Source organism: Ammospiza nelsoni, chromosome Z, assembly GCF_027579445.1.
Source record: "Ammospiza nelsoni isolate bAmmNel1 chromosome Z, bAmmNel1.pri, whole genome shotgun sequence".
NCBI lineage: Eukaryota > Metazoa > Chordata > Aves > Passeriformes > Passerellidae > Ammospiza > Ammospiza nelsoni.
In genome coordinates this window covers 24,024,739-24,047,132 of record NC_080669.1, presented here as the reverse complement: position 1 = coordinate 24,047,132, position 22,394 = coordinate 24,024,739, and the positions used below count along the sequence as shown (strand labels likewise).

At 42.0% G+C, this 22,394-nt stretch overlaps 1 protein-coding gene across 1 annotated transcript in view; it reads right to left on the bottom strand.

Moving 5' to 3' along the window:
- Positions 1-22,394, bottom strand: part of LOC132086680 (neuronal acetylcholine receptor subunit alpha-7-like) — a 57,548-nt gene that overhangs the window by 3,539 nt on the left and 31,615 nt on the right. Inside the window, exons 5-9 of the mRNA XM_059492533.1 lie at positions 20,294-20,373; positions 18,915-19,082; positions 17,049-17,243; positions 15,688-15,774; positions 2,351-2,460 (exon numbers count right to left, since the gene is read on the bottom strand). Of these exons, the coding sequence (XP_059348516.1) occupies positions 2,351-2,460; positions 15,688-15,774; positions 17,049-17,243; positions 18,915-19,082; positions 20,294-20,373 (640 nt within the window). The remainder of the gene's footprint in view (positions 1-2,350; positions 2,461-15,687; positions 15,775-17,048; positions 17,244-18,914; positions 19,083-20,293; positions 20,374-22,394) is intronic.

Sequence of the window (22,394 nt, the reverse complement as noted above, 5' to 3'; positions counted from 1 at the left end):
CTAGCCCAGAGCAGACAGTCTCCAGTTAAAGCTCTCTTGATAAGGGACATCTGCACCTAGGAGAACTGTGCATGTCCAAGTTTCAACCATATCAACAGAGAAGCCTGAAACACAACAAACCTGCTTTAAGCACAGCAAAGACCCAGAGTTCTCCTGCCTTTTCCAACAAAAACCCTTCTTCCCTCAGTGCTTGGTCTCTCTATATCTCTTTACCATGAAACAGTCTTGGCTATCAGTAGAGAAAGGTCAGTTGAGCTGTAGTCCATACCTGATGTTATCCACTCCCAAACAGCTCCTTAGCTGGGCCTTCTTCAGTGTTTTTTCTCCATGCTGTCTCAGCAGACATTATCAAAAGTGTCCATCAGCCAGCAGCTCTCATTTCTCAACTGAGTAGCCAACAAATGCCCTGACTGAACACCTTGGATTTAAATTCCTCTCTTGGAAAAAGTTGGTTTGCAAGTCATCAAAGATTAATAGAAAGGAAGACACAATTCTAAGCAATGGTATAAGGAAAGTGAACACCTACAGAGAAGATAGACACTAACAGGCACTCTCCTCCCTCTTCTATTGCAAAGTGCAAGCACAGACCCCTTGAGAGACAGGCAGGGAAAAAAACTGCTCGACTGTAAATGGTTTAGAAAGCAGCTGTGTTTAGGAAATGCATCCATTCAAATCTTCTGGGTCTGCAGAAGCTCCCACACATGCCAAATTGTCCAATGCCTCTCCCTGCAACTGACTCCAGCAGACAAATCCATTTAAGCAGGAGGTGAGAACAATCCTGTAACAATATCCAATTAATCAGGGCTAGAGCTTGCAATAAGCTGATGCCTGCCTCTGACACGAAGAGAACATTGTGGGAATAAGTAAATGGTAAGGGCAGCAGCTGGTACTGGAAATGCAGAAAAATGTAATGCAAAAATTTTTCTTCTTTCTTAAGCTACTTCTTCACTTTAGTTTTTTGGTTTTTTTTACTGAGCAAAAGTCATTCAAGAAACACCTGACATAGGTGGACAGGCAAAACTGAAAAAAAAAAAAAAAAAAGAAAAACCCCAAAACAGCAACAAAAAGAATAGAGACTAACACAAATTCTAACAACTGAGCCTTGGCTATGGCTTGTAGAGCATAAGTGCTTACTTTTATGGGGTCAGCCTCTTCCCTACACACTTGGCATTCACATTTTTCCTCCTGAGATCCCTCAGCTCTGTAAACTTGTCTGGTCTACACCTTTTACAGTCTATCATCTGCACTTCCCAGTTATGCCTTCCTCAGTTTTTGCTTCCTGATGGTATGTTGTGTAATGTATGTCACTTCAGCTGTCAGGCCACTGAACAAGGTTTCTCCTGAAGGAGAATTTGTGTTTCCAGACAAGAAAACATGAGACTGGTAGAGAGCAAGAGCTGACTTGCAGGGCCTGTGAGGTGGACTAACATGAGGCATTGTGTCTGGGCTAGTCAAAAAGCAATAAAATGGGTTCTGTTACACTGCTGCAGAATCTGTCCATGATGATATCTAAAAAATGTCTCCCATATTTGTGCCCTCAGGTTTTGCCTACAAGCTGGTTCATCCAGAATGCACATTCCCTGCTACCTTGAAAGTAAGAGGTTCTTTACTCATACAGCACTTTGGGAAATAATTGGGAAATGTCAGGATAATTGTGTAGCATGAAAAATGTGGTGAACAAGATATCAGAGGATGTTGTATAACCAGTCTCCTACAAACAGGGTGGTAGATAGTTGACTGTGACTATCTGCTTCTGCTTTTGTCCTTTTTCATTCTCTGAACACAAGCATATCTTGCCTATTTTAAAATCTTTTAAATAGATAGAACATAATTTTCTTTTAACTTGAAAATCTAAAGGAAACATTCCATTTGAAAGCCAGCTGGCATTGGTGCCAGACCTCTCTGGGCTGACAAAGTCTGCTGGCTGCAGAGAAAAGAGGGTTCACATGCTAATGCACTGGGAATAAATCAGATGGCAGCAGACAAACTGCCCAGTAGAGACTAGTGCTTGTTTAGCACATTCTGTCACTTGGGTGGTGAATGAGATAACTTTGTAATGACCCAACCACTCCATCACAATATTGAAAACAAAGGCCAAATAGGAGGAACTATTTTTTATGGAGAATAGGAGAAACTGTTTTCAGTGGAAAAGCATGTTTAGTATGCTTGCTCTTTCCCTTCAATTGCAAACAAAAGCATCAACTATGCTGCTTGTAACTGACTCTTCAAATTAATGGAAAACTACTTCTGGCTCTCACCTATAACAATTAACAAGTTTACTGTAGCTTTTAGACAATTTTCTTTTCTTTCAGTAGTAACCTCCTGAATGTTTCTCACCAAAGCTGCTTACCCATTTGGGCATCTTTCCTGCTTGGGGGTCATGATGGTGAAACTGCAGAACCAGCACTGTTACCACCACAGACAGACCAACGATGACCATGATGCTAGCGAAATACTGAGCTGCAAGCAAAAGGAGGACTTGGTTACAGGGGGGGAAGTACAAGGAGCACATAATATTCCTTGGCTATGCCTCAAGATCTACATTTGAGAAGCACTGCATCACATCTGAACACCCTCTTCTCTGGTTTGCTGCACTGGAGCATTTGAGCTGTGTATCTGCTCAACTCCCTTCTCTCCTGTGAGGGAAGGCCCTGAACACACGGAAGGTGAAAACTGTTTGTGTTTTGTCCCTGAAAAGGAGTCTAGGGCCTCACAGTAAGAAGACCTTTGTGCCTGCTGCCAGGACAGTGAGAAGTTGAGCTGACAACATCCACTGAACACCAGCATTCCCAGTCCTAGGCCTTCCATGGTACCAGCAGAGGTGCTGGAGGGAGATGCTGTCCTCTTGGTGCCTCTGCATCCCTCCAAAAAGTGCCACCAGTTCCCCACCTTTGCACCACTACTACTCCCAGGTGGCTAGGCATATTTCTCATTACTCTTCTTAGCACTCAAGACCACTTCTTCCAGTTCCTATAAAGTACACTAAAGCCTCTTTGAATGCTAAATTTTAATCTGCCGTGCAGGAAAGAAACCAAGATCTTGAAAGCCAGAACTGAGGCTTGAAGCCACATCTCCCAAGTGGCAGTACAGCTTCCTCATGCCAGAAGTGAGGTTGATGTGCTGGAGTGTAAAGCAGAATTGCCCAAGGGGTAATGACATTTGAAGGCTTCAGTGGCAAAATACCAGGGAGCATTACTGTTGGCTGACATAGTGGTGCAATGTGGGAGAGCACATCACACTGCCCCAGACTGCAGCCTCTTGCACCCCCAGCCCTCCCTCCTCCTGCAGCCTGAAGGAAAAGTAAAGAAATCAATCAAAGCTCCAAAGCAAGTTTCCTTCTGCCTGTGTTTCTTAATATCAAATCCTACTGCTTTGGAAGCAAAAAGCTTGTCTACAATAATGAGGTTCTAAGGCCATCCTGAAAACAATGCTGGAATTGCTTCAAGAGGTATGGCTTTTCATGACAAAATGAATTACGTATCTAGATTAGAAGAATAGTCCCAAGGGTGAATTGAATTTAAAGGTCTCTATTGCACTTATTCATAGAGAGGAGAGTCAACAAGCAGGCAGAAGCAGAGCAAACCAGGTTTCATGGAAGTTGTTACATGTCCCATGTTACAGAAACACAGCAGTGTTGATATTGTTTGTTTAATTACTACCATGAGTGAGTAAATAACTTCCTTAAACTCTACGTATTTTGATGCCACAAGACTTCAAAGGCCTGAAATAGTCCATTTAAAATGGCTTTAGCTAAGATTTTTCACATATCCTTGGAAAATTAGTCACCTGGTTAAACTTGGAAACAACCTGATAATATCTGATTCAAGATCCTAGCCAATGATTAGCAAAGGCATTGATGCTCCCAAGTATTTTGTGCTGTAAAGCCAGGAACAGATGTCAGGAAACTGCTGTATAGAACAGCTGTTAAATAGAAAACAGTTCTCTCCAGAACAGCCTGGGAATCAGAAGGGATCCAGGGACCCATAAAGAAAGATATTTTATAGTTTTGCCTGGTGGTAGGCAAGGAAGAAGCTGGAGATGTGTCATCTGCATTTTGAGGGGAGGAGTGGGGTGCTCCCATTCAAGGTACACTGAAGTCTTCAGTTGGAAAGTAAGGATGGAGGACACAGTGCACGGTACTTGAGCCCTATGTGTTAGTGTGAGGCAGTCAAATGTGTACAAGACATCTCTGAAATCTGGCAGGTAGATCTATGCCCATCAGGTAGGTGCAGGTGCTGTATTCAGAGAGGAAGTCACAAAGTCCTGGAAATGCCCAGCACAGCTCTAAGGATGGATTTTGGCAGTCCTAAAGAGACAACAGTGAAAGTGGAGGAAAAATATAGCAATAACTGGCACAGCTGCTGGTCTTTCACATCTCTAGCTGGAGATATGATTAGTTCTACCTTCTCCTATCACACAAAAGGAGGCTGTGCCTCTTTTTGTGTGACAGGAGAAGGTAGAACGAATAGCCATTGATCACAAAGAAATTGCTAGATCACATGCCCATGCATCCCCTGGACTGAAAACCCTGACTGTCCTTACAATCTAGAACCAGGCAGGGATGGCCAAGACCCTGGGTCCAGACTCATTGACCACTCCCCTGTAAGGGAAGGGAAGGAAAGCCCTCAGAACTCCGTGGGTATGCCCACAAGGCAAAAAAAAAAAAAAAAAAAAAAAAAAGGGTATGGCTCTGAAATTATATCCTTTCTTACTCAGCATTTTCTGATTTTTCTTCCAGGGTTTAATCCTACATCCTCTCTTTCCTGGCAGCAGAAAACATAGTCTTACTGCAGCAGGAGAACTGATGAGGAAGACTCCTGTGCTGTCCTCCATGCACCTCCTTAAAAGCATGGCCTAATCTTCCAGTCTGCTCATTTCTGTTCCTGACAGTCTTTTGCCCTTGCACCAGCAAGGTAAAACCCATCACTTGGTGACAGCTACAAGGGCTGCTGTCCCTGTTCACCTGTGAGGAGCCAATTCAGTTTTATTATGCCTCAACAATGGTTGTCAGAGGCACGCAGGGCAAGGGCTGCACATGTGCCACATCCAGAAGGCAGCTAGGAGAAGATGGAGGAAAGCCTTGTCTCTGGGCAGACTTTGCCTGGCCACCAGTTCATGTCCCATATGGGACAGGCAGTCCCATGAGCAGGGGAACACTGAAGACATTGTACCCCAGAGACACTCTCCAGTCAGATGGCAAAAGGTCTCTGCCGATGGACTGCTCTGGGACATCAGACTGGACCAATGGTCTCCTGTCAGCAGGCAGACTTTGGGAGGTGCTGGGGGCATAAAAGGTATCAGCATTATAAGCCTTGGGGTCTCTTTAGGGCCTGTTCTATCCTTTGCCTTTTGTCCTTTTGGGAGCTTCTTGAGTCTTAAGCTTTTGCCCTGGCCCCAGCTGACCTTTGGGCTCTCCTGCCCTCACTGGCTCTTGCTCACCCGTGCGTCTGCCCTGCCTTCCTGCGTCTCTGAGCAGTGCCCTGCCTGCTTCGTCTCTGCATCCCTGCCTGAGCCACCTGCGTCCAACCCTGCTCGCCTCCGAGCCTGCCCACCACCGTGATCCTTGCCGCGACCCTGTCCAGGGTCCTGCCCTCCGGCCCGATCCCTCTCCCCTCGTGTCCAGCCACTGCAAGATCCGCCCACAGGCAGGCAGTGTGCACAGCCTCGGGACAGCGAGGGCGCTCCCCAACTTCTGGAGGTAGCGTCGTCTTTTTCCCTCTCTCTCCTCTCTCTCTCTCCCTCGCTCCCATTTTTCTTCCTCTTGCTCCATCTTCTCTAGCTCTCTTTAGTAGAGTAAATCCTTTTTATTTTGTCTTTTCATTACCAATAAATGGTTCTCAGATATAACATTTGCCTTGTTTGGCTTAATTTCGTTCCAGACCATCCATTATTAAAAAAACTCCTTGCAGTTCCCCACAGTGGAACTCAACATAACCTCTGACACCCTCTCTGATTATGACTATGACTCAGCCTTCTCCAGCAAGCCTGTGAGAAGAGAAGCCTTTCTGCTTAAAGGATCAAGCTACAATGCTCATGGATAACACTTCCCTTAGAGCCACAAGGCTTCAGTCTTCACTCATTCTACCCTAGCCCCACACTGCCCTGAATTAGCAAACTCTCTTTCTGGGTCTCCACTGATGTGGCTGAGCACAGAAATAGGATGTGTTCCGGTGAGGTGGAGCATGGTGGGGTACAAGAGACCAATGAGATTTCGTCTCCCAAGCAACAGCCTTGGCCTAGCCACCAGACCTTTCTAGCAGTATTTTAGGAAACATCCTAAATCCTTTTTATTCATTTAGGCCTTTCAAGCTGTTGCCCCCACAAAGTCCTGTGCCCATGTGTCTGTTGGTGGAGGCAAAAGCAAATCTGGTTTTACAAAGCTCAGTCCCTTTTACTTAAACCGCAAGAGGAAAATGCTTAACAACTCCCACTAAACATCCCTCTGTGTCCAACTTGTAACTCCTAGTTATTAGATTAGCTTAGAATCTTTAACAATTCCCTTCACTGTGGGAAGTGTCAGGAACAGCAACCCCAGATCAGGGTGCATGTGAAAGACCAAGGATCTGGTTGCTGATAATTCACCTGATCTGAGGCAGAGCTTGGAAGTGACTGCTCTGGGTAACAGCCACAAGCCAGAAAAATGCACCAGACACTTGTTAGACAATGCATTCTTCAAAGCCATGTTCTTCCTATGCTCAGGCTCCATCATTCACAGCCTAAATGGTGAACAAGACATCTGAAAAATAGGAGGACTCCAAAAGATGCTACCCACAACCACTGCACGCCTCACCATCGGCAACCTCGCCGTAATCGAAACACCATTCCTAGCAGGGTTCTACTCAAAAGACCAAATCATTGAAAGCCTAAACACATCCTACCTAAACACCTGAGCCCTACTTCTAACCCTTCTAGCCACATCGTTCACCGCAGTGTACACGATCTGCATGACCATATTAGTACAGACGGTTTCGTTTGAATTCCACCCTGTGTTAGGAGCCCCTCAACATGCCTCAGGGAAACTGAGGTCTGTACCAGTCACTTCTAAATGCTCTTCATAGGTTTTAAAACCAGTAGGATGCTTTCTTCAGCAGAGGTGAGTGAACAGAACAGCTGGTTTGGATGCTTGGTTGATCTCAAGAAGTATGAAATATTTGCTCTTGTACAATTGATATTCTTCCTTTTCTTTGCCAGAGGAATTATGTAACAATTTGGACAGCAGTTTTAACATCTAGGAGTTGTCATCATCTGTCCCAGGACAATCAGAAGATGATCAGGTGCTGTTATAATAACAAATATGGATCTAATAAAACCACAGATAGTCAGAAGATCTTCTAAAAAGTCAGTGAGAACAGCTATTTGTTCTTTGCAGGCAGCTATTTGTTCTTTGATGTCACCTACATCAAAAATATAGCAATCATTTGCAATTCATAATTTGAAGAGCATTTTTGGATGTTTTTTGTCATTATCTGATGTTAGAGAAGCACTTTAGCATTATTTTAGAGATGTTTTGGAAGACGTACTACTAAAGTGGAACTTGATTAACTTCAAGGACTGCTAAGGGTAAACAAAACAGAATGCCTAAGATGAATGTTTTGTCTTGATTTTGTCATGGAGAAGTGGTATAGTATCATATATCATGTCATATCATATCAATTATATCATATCATGCCAGCAGTTATCATCAGACCCAGATTTGTTAACATAGTCAATCACAAGCAAGAGAGTGTATCTGCACTGTGACCCATCACAGTCTTGTTCCTGTGAAATACTAGGGGAAGGAGGAAAGTGTTGTGCTCAAATATTCACATTGATCAAGTTGTATGTTGGATGTCTCCCACTGGTACTCCTGTTTCTATTCTATTTTTTCAGAAAACATCAGCTTTTGCATGTGAAATAAATAACTGGGTTGGAGCCACTCTAAGTCTGGTAATTTCAGTCATTCAGGCTGAATGCTTTGTTTTTCTTGTGAGCTCAGAATGAGATATTAACTGCTCCTACTTCTGGAATGGCCCAGGTGAGAGAACTAAAGCCTGTGTAGGTTAATGAAAACCTCAGATACTGGCAGAGGGGCTTCCAACTATCCTTCTTCTTTTCTCCTATGGTAGGGATGAGGCCTGGTGCTCGGCAGATACTGTGACAGTCTAAAAATGGTAATGGCAGAGTTACTGAGAGACCGAGAAATCAAAGATAGAGGAGAAAGCCTCTTTATGACTTACTGTTGTACACAGACAGCAAAGAAATACATAAGTGGACATACGATTAGGGAAACTGTGCTCTGAAACTCTTCTCCTTCCACATGCTTTTGAAGAATAGACATGGGAGTTTGAAAAGTAAAACTGTTCCCTAATTTCATTTGACTGTATTCTTCTGTAAAGAAAAAACATCCAAGACTCTTGGCTTTGGAAAAGCATCACTGATCATGGAGATTAAACTCTAAGAGCTGCCATGAATGAGAATTTCTGTTTCATGAAAGAGATTGAGTAGGGGCCTGATTCTGACAAGGTACCAGGCAGGACCATGAAAGGATGGGGGGGAAAGCACTCTAAAACTCACATAGGGACAGAATAAAGTGAGATGGCATCAGCTGAGAACATATTGTAAGATGACAAAAAATATAATACGGATTAATCTAATTTTCTCTCTAGGGAGAGCAACTAATGCCTTATGTTCCTAACTTAAAACAATCTGTAACTCCTGAAGGTAACAAAGCACCACATTGCTTCCCTGTCCTAGTAATTTCCAGTCTCATTTGCTCTATAACTAAATGCAAGAAATCACCCCAAGCATCTGCTGCAAAGGTACTTAACTACAGTGCAAAGTGTTCATGCTTACTGAAATGGCGTAGGCATGATAAGGAGCAGCAAGGATGGGACACAACTGGAAAATATCATTATAATGAAGCCCTAAGCAGCAAGTAAATTGTGATTTTTAAAAAAGCAGAGGAGCTTAGCAAAATAAGACAGAGAAATTTGATTTTGCTAACTGAAGATGGAGATAACTTTATTTTTATTGCGCTTTATTTGATACATCAAGCCAAAATGTCAAGCATCACATGAATATTAATCATAGGAAGTGCCAGTTCCTTGTACTTATGAACCTTTCAAACACTGTGCACATACCAGCTTCCTGGTGTTCCCCACTTTCTGCTATAAACTCATTTTAAAGAAAAATACAGTGGTGTTATTTTGGAGAGAGCTGGTAGAAAATAAGGATTTGCAGCACTTTGAAATTTTTTTTGCATGGAAGACAATCAGATATTATTAACTACTTCTCCTGTGCAAGGGGAAGCCTCAAATTACAAGGTCTAAAAAGTGTTTACCGAAGAAACAAATCATCTGACCAGCCTGATACATCTGAATATCTCATTTCAAGATTTGGCTGTTGGGCAGAAGCATGCTTTATCTGCTTTGACAAAGTACTTTGAAAATGATACTTCCTCAGAGCATGGGCTAGGATGGACAGAGAGCTGCTAAGTCAGAGCTTATTGCAGCTTTAGTCAGAAGCTGGAAGAGTCCAGCCGTGGGTGCTGCTGGCTGCTTTTTGTGTGACTGTACCTTCTGTGCTACCTGGGGCCTGAACTCAAAGCCTGCAGAGCTTCAACTCCATACAAGTGCAAAGAGCTGGGTGGAGTTTTCAAAGCAGGCATTTAAGGTTTGTGTACGGTGCCACCCTGTCCTCACAGTGGTGGGACTGCAGCACAGGAAAACAGAGGTGAATTGCAGGAAGGGGGGGAAGTGCAGACAGTGCCATGCAGCCCCAAAAGTTTTGCCCCTCTGGAGGTGATATTGCAGGCAGGAGAAAAGAATACTGAGGAAGGTGTACTGGTTAGGCTCCTCACAGCCTTGGCCCAAATTTTCCGAGCAATGGCTTTTGGCCGTGTCTGACAACATGGGCTGTGGATTGATCAGTCTTTCTGAAAAACTGGCTGATTTTGGTAGAAATTAAGTGTTACATTAGGAGATTAATTTTTTTAAGTCCATGAGCCCAAACTAGCAACTTATCCTGAAGCATTATTGAAGAGTTTCCTACAACAGTGCATGATAAATTTGATTCTGGTCACTGCTTTTTTTGGTACCACTGGATGTGGGACCACATTACCACCAACTGTGTAATCTTAAGGAGACTCCAGCCAAACGATAGCAATGAAATGTAAGAGTTGCAGTTCAGAATCTGCATTGACTTCGAGGAATTTGTTCCTTAGTGACTTCTTAATGCATGATTTCCTAATCTTAATTATAAGGTTGCTTTTGGATAGAAAACACTGTTTTATGAAACAGATCAGGGATATGAAGACTTTAAAGGAATTCAGGCGTATATCTATTGCCTAAGGAAAGAACTCATCCTTTCCAGAGAAGTGGCCATATAACCATTACCAAAACCAGATCCTTGTCCACTATTATTTACCTAGAATAATAGAATCATATAGGTTTGAAAATACCTCTAAAATAATTTGTTTCAACCATTCACTTAACATGGATCACAATATCTTTATTTTAAAAAATGGTCCTTACAGTGTAGAGCTAAATACCTCCAATGTAGTTTTCAGATTAATTACCTAGTCCTTTGACTTCAAGAGGCAGAGCCTGATCTTGCACAAAGGCTCTAATTAAAATAACAGTACTTGTTAATAGCAGTATTTGTTCAATTTTGATTTAGTTGCTGAAGCAGGAAATCAACACAGTCAGACATGGTTACATCTTCCTATGTAATGCACTGGATAAGTGCAATAATAGGGACTGGAAGGTGCATGAAATCCTCACAAAATTACTGGCATTTATAGTTCAGAACAAATCTGCATAATTACACAGGTTTTTAAAAAGAGAAAAAAACCAATTGTCTTATACCTGAGCTGTATCATACAGGCTTTATGATTTTACCTAGTTATTAGCACAGTCAGACCAGTAATTTAGTTGTGTATCACATCTGGAGTTCTCTGCATTTCTGTACAAACTTTCCTCAAGTAATGAACTCCAGTTTTCTACTTATATGGACTCTTGGCAAAAGTAACTTTAAAAAGAAAATTAAAAGTAAGTAAAATCATGGCTGCAGCAAGACACACTTCCCGCAAGGCATGATTAAGCTACAGTAGAAAGGGTAAGTTTAGGACACAGTTGCTGCTGTATAGCCATGGTCTGAAAGGCTTTCAGGAGCTATACTCTAGAGGTTTTAAGTGCCAGGAGGGACTTCCAGTACACTGTAGAGAAAGAATCTTTGTTCATAAAGTTGACATGTGCTGGATTCTAGCCAAACTGTTGTGTTTGTAGATGTCATGGGCCTTCGACTCTTTTTATTTAAAAGGTTGAGCTAATTGCTGAGCTATGGGTGACTAATGTTTTAAACAGAATCAGAGACATCATTCCCTGGTTCGGCCTTCTCCTTCCATTGGAATCTCTGTGGAAGGGCAGGATTCAAGTTTTGAAATATTTTGGTGCCCTTCTTTGCATAGATGTGTGCTGTTGAAAACTGGGCTTTGAAAATAAATATTTTCCCCAAAAGGGAGGGTGTGCTAGAGAAGGATGGGAGTGAGAATGCTGCTGGGCAAGGAGGTACTGATGTGAATGCCCCAAGAAAGCAGAGTGAGAGCAGGGGACAGCCTGTCCAACTGGAACATATGAAAGCTCTACCCTGCAGCAGGAGCAGTAGGGTTCTGGTGCTCTAAGGCGCTGAGCTGCCAGCTACTGATTCCTAGGTCAAGTCTTGTCACTTGCTCCTTACAGAAAAAGAAGTTGACCTCTTTTAATATATATTAACATGATAGTTGGTAGGCTGCTGAGAAATGGGAATCTCTCGTCTGGGGAAATTGGATATGTGGACCAAGAGAGTCTCTGCTTTGGGTAGCTTTATAAACAGACAGAAAATGCAGAACACATACCAAGGAAGGGGTGACCAATTTTGCAAAGGTACAAAAAAGCTGTCTTGTCCCACCTGAATCCTTCTGATTATTTAATCTGATAGGTGGTTTCTTTGTTTAATTTGAAGTTCCCCTCAACTGAGAGGAACTAACTTATGATTTCCACATTACTCTGTAAATATGTTCCAGATCACAAAAGTTAGTACTTTTCTTGGTGTCATATTAGACCAGTTCTCCTTTGCTACCTCAATAAAGACACTCCAACAGCAGCTGTGATATTTTTCCATATTTTTAGAGATCAGTAGTTAAAGCCGAGGTCAGAAGAAGAAAGCACAGCATGTGCATGTTAGGCATTAGTGGCTTTGAAATGGCAAAGGCTGTGAGGGTGCAGACAGATCCAGAGAGGTATGGATGCATGTTTGTTTCTAAAAACTCAGGTCCTAAAAATATAATGCAGATTTTTAAAGCATGTGGAGTCACGTTTTCAAAGTATCTCTGCACCCCAATGCATGAAGACCAATAACAGTGACTCTTCAGCAGATCAGCATGCGATCTTTCTACTTCAAGATCAAATTATCTGCATTCTTCACAAACCACATGCTTTAGAAGACTTGTTCATTCCTGAAACCTGCTGCTAACCATGCTGATTATTCAAAACTGGAATGAGCTTTCCAAATATACTCCTCTTCCTTGTATTAATTCTGAGTATTTTAACTGAACTAGAGATCACACTGAGAAACTGAAAAACTATGAGCATGACCTGGCATGTTCTATTTAGCAGCTAAAATATTCTCTGTGAGATCACCTTGTAGGACCACTGTGAGGAAAGCATGCTATGTCACTCTGTTAGAGTAAGGATAAGGTTTTCAGAACTCAAGATAATGTAAAAGTGCACAGTCCAGCTTTGAGCACTTACTGAAAAAGAGCTGTTTGGGCACAGAAGCCAAATGGATAAGCAGTCTCCCTGCAAATTTGGTGTGGAGCAAGAAGATAAAGGCAGGATTTAAAACTAGAAATACTGTGGAAGGGAGGTAACAACCCATATGTAAATGCAGAAGTAGCAGAAAAGGGTGGAAAAAATAGTATTGGGTAGTCAGAGCAAGAAAGACCTCAAGAATTGTGAAACAAGGTAGAAGATCTCACCATCAGAGTGAAAAAATGCATTAAGTCTGGGGAATATGCAGGCTCAACTGAAACTCTGCACATAGTTGTGAAGAAATAATGTTACTGGAAAACTGAGATGTTGAGGGACATTTCTCACTACCAGAAGCTCATCAGGAAAAGAAGTTATATGAAGGAGCCACTTGGGTGTGAAGGGCTTCTGTCTGGATGGATGAGAGCTGCTGGAGAACTTGTGGATCTGCTTCAGTGAAGAGGCCAAAAGGAGTGATTCTGTTATGGGAGTGCATAATAGACCATCCCAAGACAGTGGACATGGGGATTTCTTAAAACAACTCATGGAAACCTCTGTCTCACAAACTCTCATTGCCACCAGGGGCTTGATCTACCCTGATGACTGCTCAAAAGGCAGCACATATATAATGTACAACCAGGAGTGGTGCACATTGTGCTTCACTAGCAATGAAGAACTGTTGGGGAACATAATAATCAGTGGCAACCTAGGCTGGAGCTATTGTGAAATAGTGAAGCTCAGGACCATTAATTGAGTGAGGACTAAGAACAGCAAAGCATAGACCTTGGACTTCAGGTGAACAGACTTGTTATTTTGGGGAACTAGTAGCTGGGATCCTACCAGGGAATGCTCTGAAAGATAAAGCAGCACAGGAAAAGTGCAAGAGTTTAAGCACAGTGCCTGCAAATGTAAGAAATAAGTAAGCACACCAGTAGATGAGTGCGGCCAAACTATGAACTCATGGTAGGGCTTCAGTGCAGAAGAGATGGGGGAAGCAGAGACAGGCTACAAAATGAAAATTTGGGAGCATTTGCTGGTCATTATGGTTGGTGTCAGAAATGTTAAAACTCATTAATTGAAGCTGGTGTGGGTATCAAAGGCAACAGGAAGAGTTTCCATCACTACACAAAGACTACACAAACAGCTAAACAAGGCAAACATGGACTTGCTGCTGAAAGAAGGAGATGATTCAGTGACAGTGAACAGTGATAAGATCAAGGCAGTGTGTACTTTGCCTTAGTTTGCACCATCAAGGTCTCTGATGTGTCTGTGTTTAGAGATGGTTCAAGGATGAGGAACACAACCAGCAATAGTAAGGAAGGACTCATGGATTAATTGTGAGATCTGAACCTGCCCAAATCCATGCGATCATCAAGAATCGTAATGGGATGATTGCAAGACCAAGGAGATGGAGAAAGACAGCTTTGCATCCACCTCTCAAAAGGACAATCCAGAGAACAAGAGCTTTGTCATTCTGACTCTCTCCCTGGGTACATCAGGCAGCAAGTCCTCAGGGAACATTTCTGGACAGTTGAGGAAGGGGATGGGGATGGGAACAGACATCCAAAATTTAATAAGAATAGATCATGCCTGACCACCATGATTATCTGCAATAACAAATTAAAATATTTGCAGAGAATGAGAGAGTAGTAGATAGCATTTACAGCAACTTTAGGAATTCTCTGATAAGCAGAAATTGCCTGTCATTGCAACATCAAAGTCCGTAAAAATACATAATTATTCATAGTTTTTCTCGGTACAAATCCTACCTTCTGTGATAGAAGACTGTATTAGTAGAAACTGTTCAGGTTAAAGCTAGTGGACTGGCCATAGGCAAGTGTACCTCTTTACAAATTCTAAATGGGATTTGTTTTGTATTATAAGCAGCAAAATTATGTCAACAGTGGTTCAAGATGGCTTGTTTCCCCTTCCTGCACACAAGTTTCTCTTAGAACTGTGTCTGTCTCCATTGTGTCCGAGGTACATGCTCAGAAAGAGCTTTTATTAGATTTTTGGAAGCTCATGTATGACTCAAAGCTAAGAGTCCTGCTGACTTTCACTGAGATGAGTAAGTTTTTTGGAGGCTTTCAGAAACTCTTGCCTATGGGTGCCATTGTACCTACTGTTGCATGCTTATCTCCTTCCTCAGAGTCAGGCCTAGTCTTAAAGCCTTGAAGAGAGACCATGAAGCTGTCTGAGTAAATGTTTTTTTTTTTTTGTCCTAGTCATTATATAAGTTTTTTGAGGCTTTCATTATACAAATGTGACATGCATCTTACATCAGCGTCCAGATATATTGTTGACTATTTTGTTCATTTCTGCTGTCCAGAACGTGTACTTTAGTCTTGGTTTGTATCACAGGTCTTTTAGGTAGTGTTCATTTGTTACTTTGTAAAATAGGACAGGTTTATTTTGTCTACCCTGCAATAAGACCCCATGAGATCAAGGTAAAGGAGCAGTCCTATAAAAACAGAGGCTGTAACAATGTCTGTCTCGCTCACAATCCCAAGATGATGATCTGCCCCGTAGTTTTCAGTATACATTAAAAATGCTTCAATGATATACTTGATTTATGACTGTTGTATCCCGAATTGCTCTTCAGATTGAGGGAAGAGGGAAGGCAGGAAGGATTTGTGTAATTGCAGGGAGGTGGTGTGATGCAGAAGAAGAAAAATTAATTTTCTGCCATGTAGAGTCTATGTCCTCTCAATCCCTGATTGCAGTTACCTGCTTATCTATGATTTCCAGTGCCTTTCTGTAACCTCATGTAGGTCCTTTTCATACATGCACATGGTGAAATCCAGGTTGACATTCCTGACATTGCTGAATGCAAAACTGTAGTAACAGTCAGTCCTCAAATTGGCTTTGAACAGCTCTTGAGAGTTATCATACACAGTGCACAAAGCAGTGAAAATCAACTTACCTATTAGTGGGACAGAGTCAGAAGTTGCAGGCATGATCTCAGCCACGAGCAGCATGAATACAGTCAGGGAAAGAAGGACGGTGATACCTGGAGGGAGTGAACATATTTGGGAAGAATAAGGTAAATGAACTCTGCAGCTGCTCCTCTGATGTCTTTGCTGTTAAATAAAGCATTGTCCTGATATACAGCTAAGGCAAACCCATGACGATTAGAACTTCCACAAAGTGTGAGTGTTTTTAGATGCAACTCTATCTGCTCTCTTTTCCCTTTTCTCTAATACACACAAACCCTTGCTTCTCTCAAAGTAATGGAGAAATCTTTTTTGCTGAGTGAAACGAAGCTTGCAAAACTGGTGAACTACAGTGCTTTTCCGAAACATTGCACAAAACCCAAATGATTGTTAAGGGCTAGGAGAGACTTGCACAGACAGCAGCCTAGGTTTTGCTATCACATATTATATAACATCCCTCAAAGACATGCAGCCTGTTATAAAAGAAGCTCTTTATTCTATGTGGAAAGGCTGTTGCTAAACTTAACCATCCTGATACTGAGAAATCAAAAGGTCAATGCATTAACATTAGCTCATATTTTTATGTCAACATTGTACTTCAGCTCAAATAGCTCTTTTCCTTATCCCCATCCTTTATTTCATAGACAGCAATTGTACCCCTGATAGCCTGTGTTTTATTTTTTGTAAGGCAGGCTACTCAGATACATTTTTTTAACCAAAAAACTGAGGACAATTCATATGATTTAGAAGTCTCTGTCCTGAGACAGAATCATGCACAATTAACTCTTAAGATCTCAGCTGGCCCAGTCTGGTGTATTTACAGGTCTTGCCTATCTCCTCTTGGAAGGAGACCCTTCCCATTTTTATCAACACACACAACAGTAAATCTCATTTAGCCCTTCCCATGGCTGTGTTCACAGGGGACACATGACTAGGTGTTTTGGGAGCTAATTTTTAAGGTGAAAATCCAGTGCCCAGCTGCTGCTGTTCACAGCTCTTCCACTCTTTGCTTCCTAGTATGTTTCATCTGAAAAAGAGAGTCAAGAGTCAATGAGCTGTGAAATGCATTGAGATGTACTAAAGTACATAACAACAGGCATTACAGAATATTATCACTGCCTCCTATGCCAGCAACAAGTTCAGCTTCCTCCAAGGCCACAAGATATTATGTGTAGCACAGGATGTGTGAATGCCATACAGAAAGCTGTTTCCTTGCTCCTGTAACCAAAAAAGTACTTCTATTGCTCTCTTCTAGTGAAATCTTTCTTCGTTGAGCAACATAGTGCCATGAGGTATTTATTTTCCTATTTTATAGGATGCTTATAAAACAAATGAATATTTTAGCACTTACCTAAAGAAATCTTCTCCCCAGAATCAGCTGGCAAAAGGAATACAAGCAGTGCTAAGCCAGATATGAGAACACAGGGAATGAGTAAGTTCAAGCCATAGTAGAGGGTGCGTCGACGCATGGTGATGGTGTACGTCACATCTGGGTATGGTTCTTTGCAGCATTCATAGTACATCTCATTCCTCTTCCCTGGGACACCTACAGACAGGATGATCAGAGCAGTGAGGAGAGAGGCAGGACTCCCAGTTACCTCCCTGGATCAAGAAGTGATGGTTTACGAGCCAATGTGTGTCACCTCAGCTATTCTTGGTCCATCTTCTGTGTTTTCTAGGGTTTGCTTTCATGCCTTCTGAGTTATTCAAACCTAGCTTAACTAATAAAGCTCATCTGAGCCACAAAAAAACAGTCCTGAGCATCACAACCTCAACAATGTGCATTCTGCCTTCCTACATTCTGTGAATGGTAACACACTGTTGATGTGATATTCACTAGCACATGCAGCAGATTTTCTGGGTGACAAGTGCCACTGCTTCTTACTATTCTGTGATCCTCTATACATTTTTGCTCCTTTTTTTGTCAGGAAAAACAGACAGGCTTACTTTTTAAAAAGGATGCCAAGTTAAGCTCAAAGTCTGTTATATATCTGAAGGTTAAGAGACATAGCTGTCCAATACAGCTGTACTGCAGGGTTGCCCATGGTGATCCCGCTGCAGCAGATTGCCTGACATGCTCCATGATGGGGACTGCAAGAGCACTGGAAATGTCAGGAGAGATGGAAGAAGTCAGTACCTTGTATCTTTCATGCCAAAATTGCTCACTTCTCTTTTGTTTCTGTGGACATGACAGATGATATGACAATGTGTGCATTTTGGCAGAGGCTTAGAAAAGTTTTTTTAAAGGATATAGCCATGGCTTGCCTGAGGTGCTATTTAATGCTTTTGCTGTATGAGCTAAATAAGTCCCTGTTTTGTTCTCCCCCAGTCAGGGTTGAAGGCAGATAAACCACAAACTCTTAATCACATATGCAAAGTTATTGGACAAAAATACCCACTGTAAAGGAGGACTGAAAGGAAGGATTGCTCTAAAATAGTTGGACTTTAGGAGGATTTCATGATGGAGTTTTCTGGCTTCTCATAAAACTGAATATAATTTCTCAGCTGCCCTGCATGGTAAAAATACTGCATGCAGTTGGGTAGGGCACTTATTTCCTTGTCTGTATATCCGGACCAGAAGATAAACATATTTTTCGTAACCTCTCCTTGCAGTTGTCTAAGTTCCATCAATTGCTGTAACATTGCTTGTGACTTACAGCTACATAAATGAGCTCAAAATAACTTACTAGTTCTCTGAATAACTAGTTCTGGACATAAATTCTTTTGAAAATACAGGTACTTTCCAAAGCATAGAAGAGAGACATACTAATCTGTGCATTTTGTGAACTGGGAGACATTTTGATGCTTTTCTGGGTGAGAAAGATCCTTTTATGTAAAAGCGTTGCTGAAATACTTTTTACACCAATCATTTTTGCTGATGTATTTGAGTAAATGTGACAGTAGTGTTCCATGCACCTACAAGAGACACATCCAAGTTTAGTACTGACAAACTGCTCAGATGTGTCAGGACTAGTAGCTTTCATTTATGTACTCAGTGGCAGGCAATTGCTTCAGAACACAGTGTTTTCAGACACAGTTCAATGAACATTGCTGAAAGGCTGTCTCTGATATGTGATTTTTTCCTCTTTCTTTACTTCTTCTCAGATCTATATTTTTAATATCTGCATTCCATGTCCAATTGATTGATAATTTCTATATATTTGAGGTTTACCTTTGAAAATTAGACTATTGAAAATTTATACATTGGCCAATTTACCCACTAAATCCCATTCTCCATTTGAGATGTAGTTGGAAATATCAGCCTCGAGCATCTGCAGGTCAATCAACCAGCCACTGTGAGTCCAGGAGCCAAACTTCAAATCACACTTCTGCACATCAAAGGGGAACCAGCGGACATCAATGTAACATGTGCTCTTCAAAATGCCTGTGGACAGAAATCAGTCATGATCAAGCATGTGCAGGGTGCATTTCATCTTACCCTCATCTGTCTCTGATTGTGAACAAGTTTCCTCTTCAAAAATTCTGTGTGATACAGTCATGGGGTAACCAAACAAGTCCTGCAGGTGGAAGATGCTGCCATGAGAGGAATAATGTTCCTTCCTCCACCAGTGAAGATCTCTCTCACTGCATCCTTGAGGTAGGTTGCCTGGGACACTGTGGCCAACCAGGAGCAGCCCAGCCTGTTTCCCAGTGCCAGCTGGCCCTAGTAGATTGCAGGCAGTGTTGCTTGGTCTGACAGGAGCAAAGAGTACACGCCAGGGGCTTACTGCTCTGTGACTAGCTCTTTGAAAGGAGTTCCTGGACAGGCCATGCCTCAGGCCCACAGCCCTTTTAAAATACATTGGTCTCCTAAACCTTGCTTGGTGATGGCCTTTATCATCTGTGTGGTAACCAAGCCTTGATTTTAACTCTGGTTGTGTCTAGTTCATGTTCTGGGATGATTTAAGGGGTCTAATGGGTAGGGAACAACAGGGGAGCAGCCATCAGGGAATGATTGCTGATCCCTACTGGGCCCTGTGGACCTGCTTGGAGACAGTGCTATGCTATGACACAAAATTTAGGAAGTTTTTTGTCCACCACAGTGAGCAACTGCAGAATAGCCTCTCTGTTCACAGGTGAGTCCTGGATGCTGGAACACGCAGGCAGGGAATCATCAACAGAAATTAAAAGAGACTGAGACTTGGGCCCCACTGGCTGAGACCAATCCCAGATTGTCTTGTCACCTGGATTTTAGCCTCAGCCTGGCAAGCGGGGCTTCAATGCTGAGCAAGTGCTGCTCTTGGGGTCACCTCTGCTCACACACCTCTCCACACAACAGAGACCTAGCTGGAGTGCACATAAAACATGATGACATAGTGCACACCGCCTTACTTAGGGGTGCCTCTGGATGTTTTGAGTAAATTGGTAAGAGGAATATTTTACTGCTTAATAAAGTGTAAATGCCACTGATATTGGACTTAAATTTTCATAGTGGGTCTGTCCCATTATTAGACAGTCTAATAATGTTTGCAAGGTTGCAAACATTAGGTTGCAAAATTTCCACAGAGGGCTTTTAAACACCATTTGTTTCATTCACGAAGGAAACCTGCTTGAAATTATTTGATTAAAAGTAAATAAATACTCTCTGTGCCCTACCTGGAGGAATATATTGGCAGGATCCAGAGTAGTTCACCAGCACATTTGTATGAAAAGTTGCATCAAATCTTTCATCTGCACTGTAAACACAGTATAAACAAAACAGAACAAAATAAAGAAAAAGCAAGCTGATGTGCAAGTCAAGATGTAACTGTCGACATAAAAATAATCTTTTGGCTGAATTAAGTTCCTACATCTGGGTGAAGTGTCCCTTGATAAGTATCTCAGTTCCTCGTAGTTACTCTCAGCCTGCACCTTGGCAGGCTGCTTGCATGCTGCAATGTCCTCGAAGAAGTGAGAAGCAGAGTGTTGCATGTCTCAGAAAAAAGGCAGAAGGAAAAGAAGCAAAAGTGCCACATTAGCTGTATCCCAAAACTGGACAGTTGGGACAATGAGGCTCTTCTAGGGCACTTGTCAAAATGAGTCAGCTCACCACCTAAATCACCTTATCTGTTATCTTACCCAGACATCTGTAGTAACAGATACATTGTAACAGCAGTGGTGGCCTGACATAACAACTCTGCAGTCTCCTCAGATGCAGAGAGGACAAGAGTTTGCTTCCAGCATTGGAAGAAACCACTGGAGAGAAGTTATTTTAGGAGCTTGAAGGAGGAGATTCATTGAAACTCCAACAGCAGGAGGGACCAAGAATAAAGAATTTCTTTACTATTCCAAAATTCTGAAATAATTAAAGGGTAATGAGCCAGACAAGAACACGATTCTTCAAAGAAGCAGGTCTGGGGGCTTGTTCCAGAGGGTCTTTTAGAAAGAGATTAGCCACAGAGGGATCCCCTAGCTTGTAGAGCCTTGCCTGTACTGGCTATGTGCAGGTTTGTGTTGCATGACTTCACCATCCTGCACACCCTGTCTTTCTACCAGATTTTAAAAATTCAGAGCCTCCATTACTCTTCTGGTCTGCTTTTTATTCATGTCTTGAGTCTTCAGTCCCCAGTACAAAACAAAGGGGATGGCACTGAAAAGCCTAAGTCCAGAACAAGTGATATTTATCAAAGACATAAAAGACAACAAAAAGGGGTTTTATAAGTACAAGGGGACAAGGAAGAGAGGAAAGGAAGGGAAAAAACAACAGGGTGCAGAGAGCTGCAGTTTCCTGCACCCTGTGTCCCTCACTCTTTGCAACCCATTCTCACACAGTGGCAGGAGTCCATGGCAGAACAGGGGATGAACAGGTTAAGGAAATGTAGATAAGAGAGATTTTACTCAGCAGAGCTGATGAAATTTACTCTTGAGAACTGAAAGGACTGGCCGAAATACCCTCTGAAGCATTAACAATTATCTGTGAGAGCTTGTGGAGAAGAGGGAAGGGCATGGTGAATTAGGGGAGATCAAAGAGAATTCTGACTTCTTTTAAAGGTGAAATTATAGACATCAGCCTAACTTCAAAGAAAATGGGGTGAAACATCTGGCACAGATTTGTGAAGGGCCAACTGCATCAAATCAATCTATTTTTCTTCCTAAGAGCAGGCTGGTATCTATCTGAATTTCAGCATGTTCTTATAAACTACAGTAATATGGACCAAGCTGTACACCTCATTTTTAGAGACTGAAAAGGAATAAAGAGACAGTAAGAAGCAAAGCTGAGGTAAAGTAAAGCACTTAAACAATCTAGGCATCTCCAGGCCTCCTTTGGATATCTTGTAGTAAGGATTTGGAATGGAATATAGATCATGGTGAACTCTGGAAACTAACAAAATGAAATTTAATCTGTGTAATTAGAAAGTATTACCCTGAAAACTGTCAGAGAAAGACATAAGAGGGAAAATCTAGTAAGACAGCAGAGCTGAACAACAACAGCTGGGGTTTGCAATAGATAAAAAAATCAGTCCAGAATTAAGATATTATTAGAGAAACCCCAAATCCCCTTCTCCTGGAAAGCATTAAGGAAACAGCTGTCGAGAGAGTTTCCACTTCATTCAACACTGCAGCAATGCTGTCTAGAGAGCTAGATTCATCTCTATAGAAGGAAAAACAGATTAGCGAATGTTCATAGTAGAAGAACGATGGAGAGGTTTATAAAATATGTGATAATGGAAGTGAGATGAAAATCCATTTGTTTACTTCAATCAGAAACACTATGACA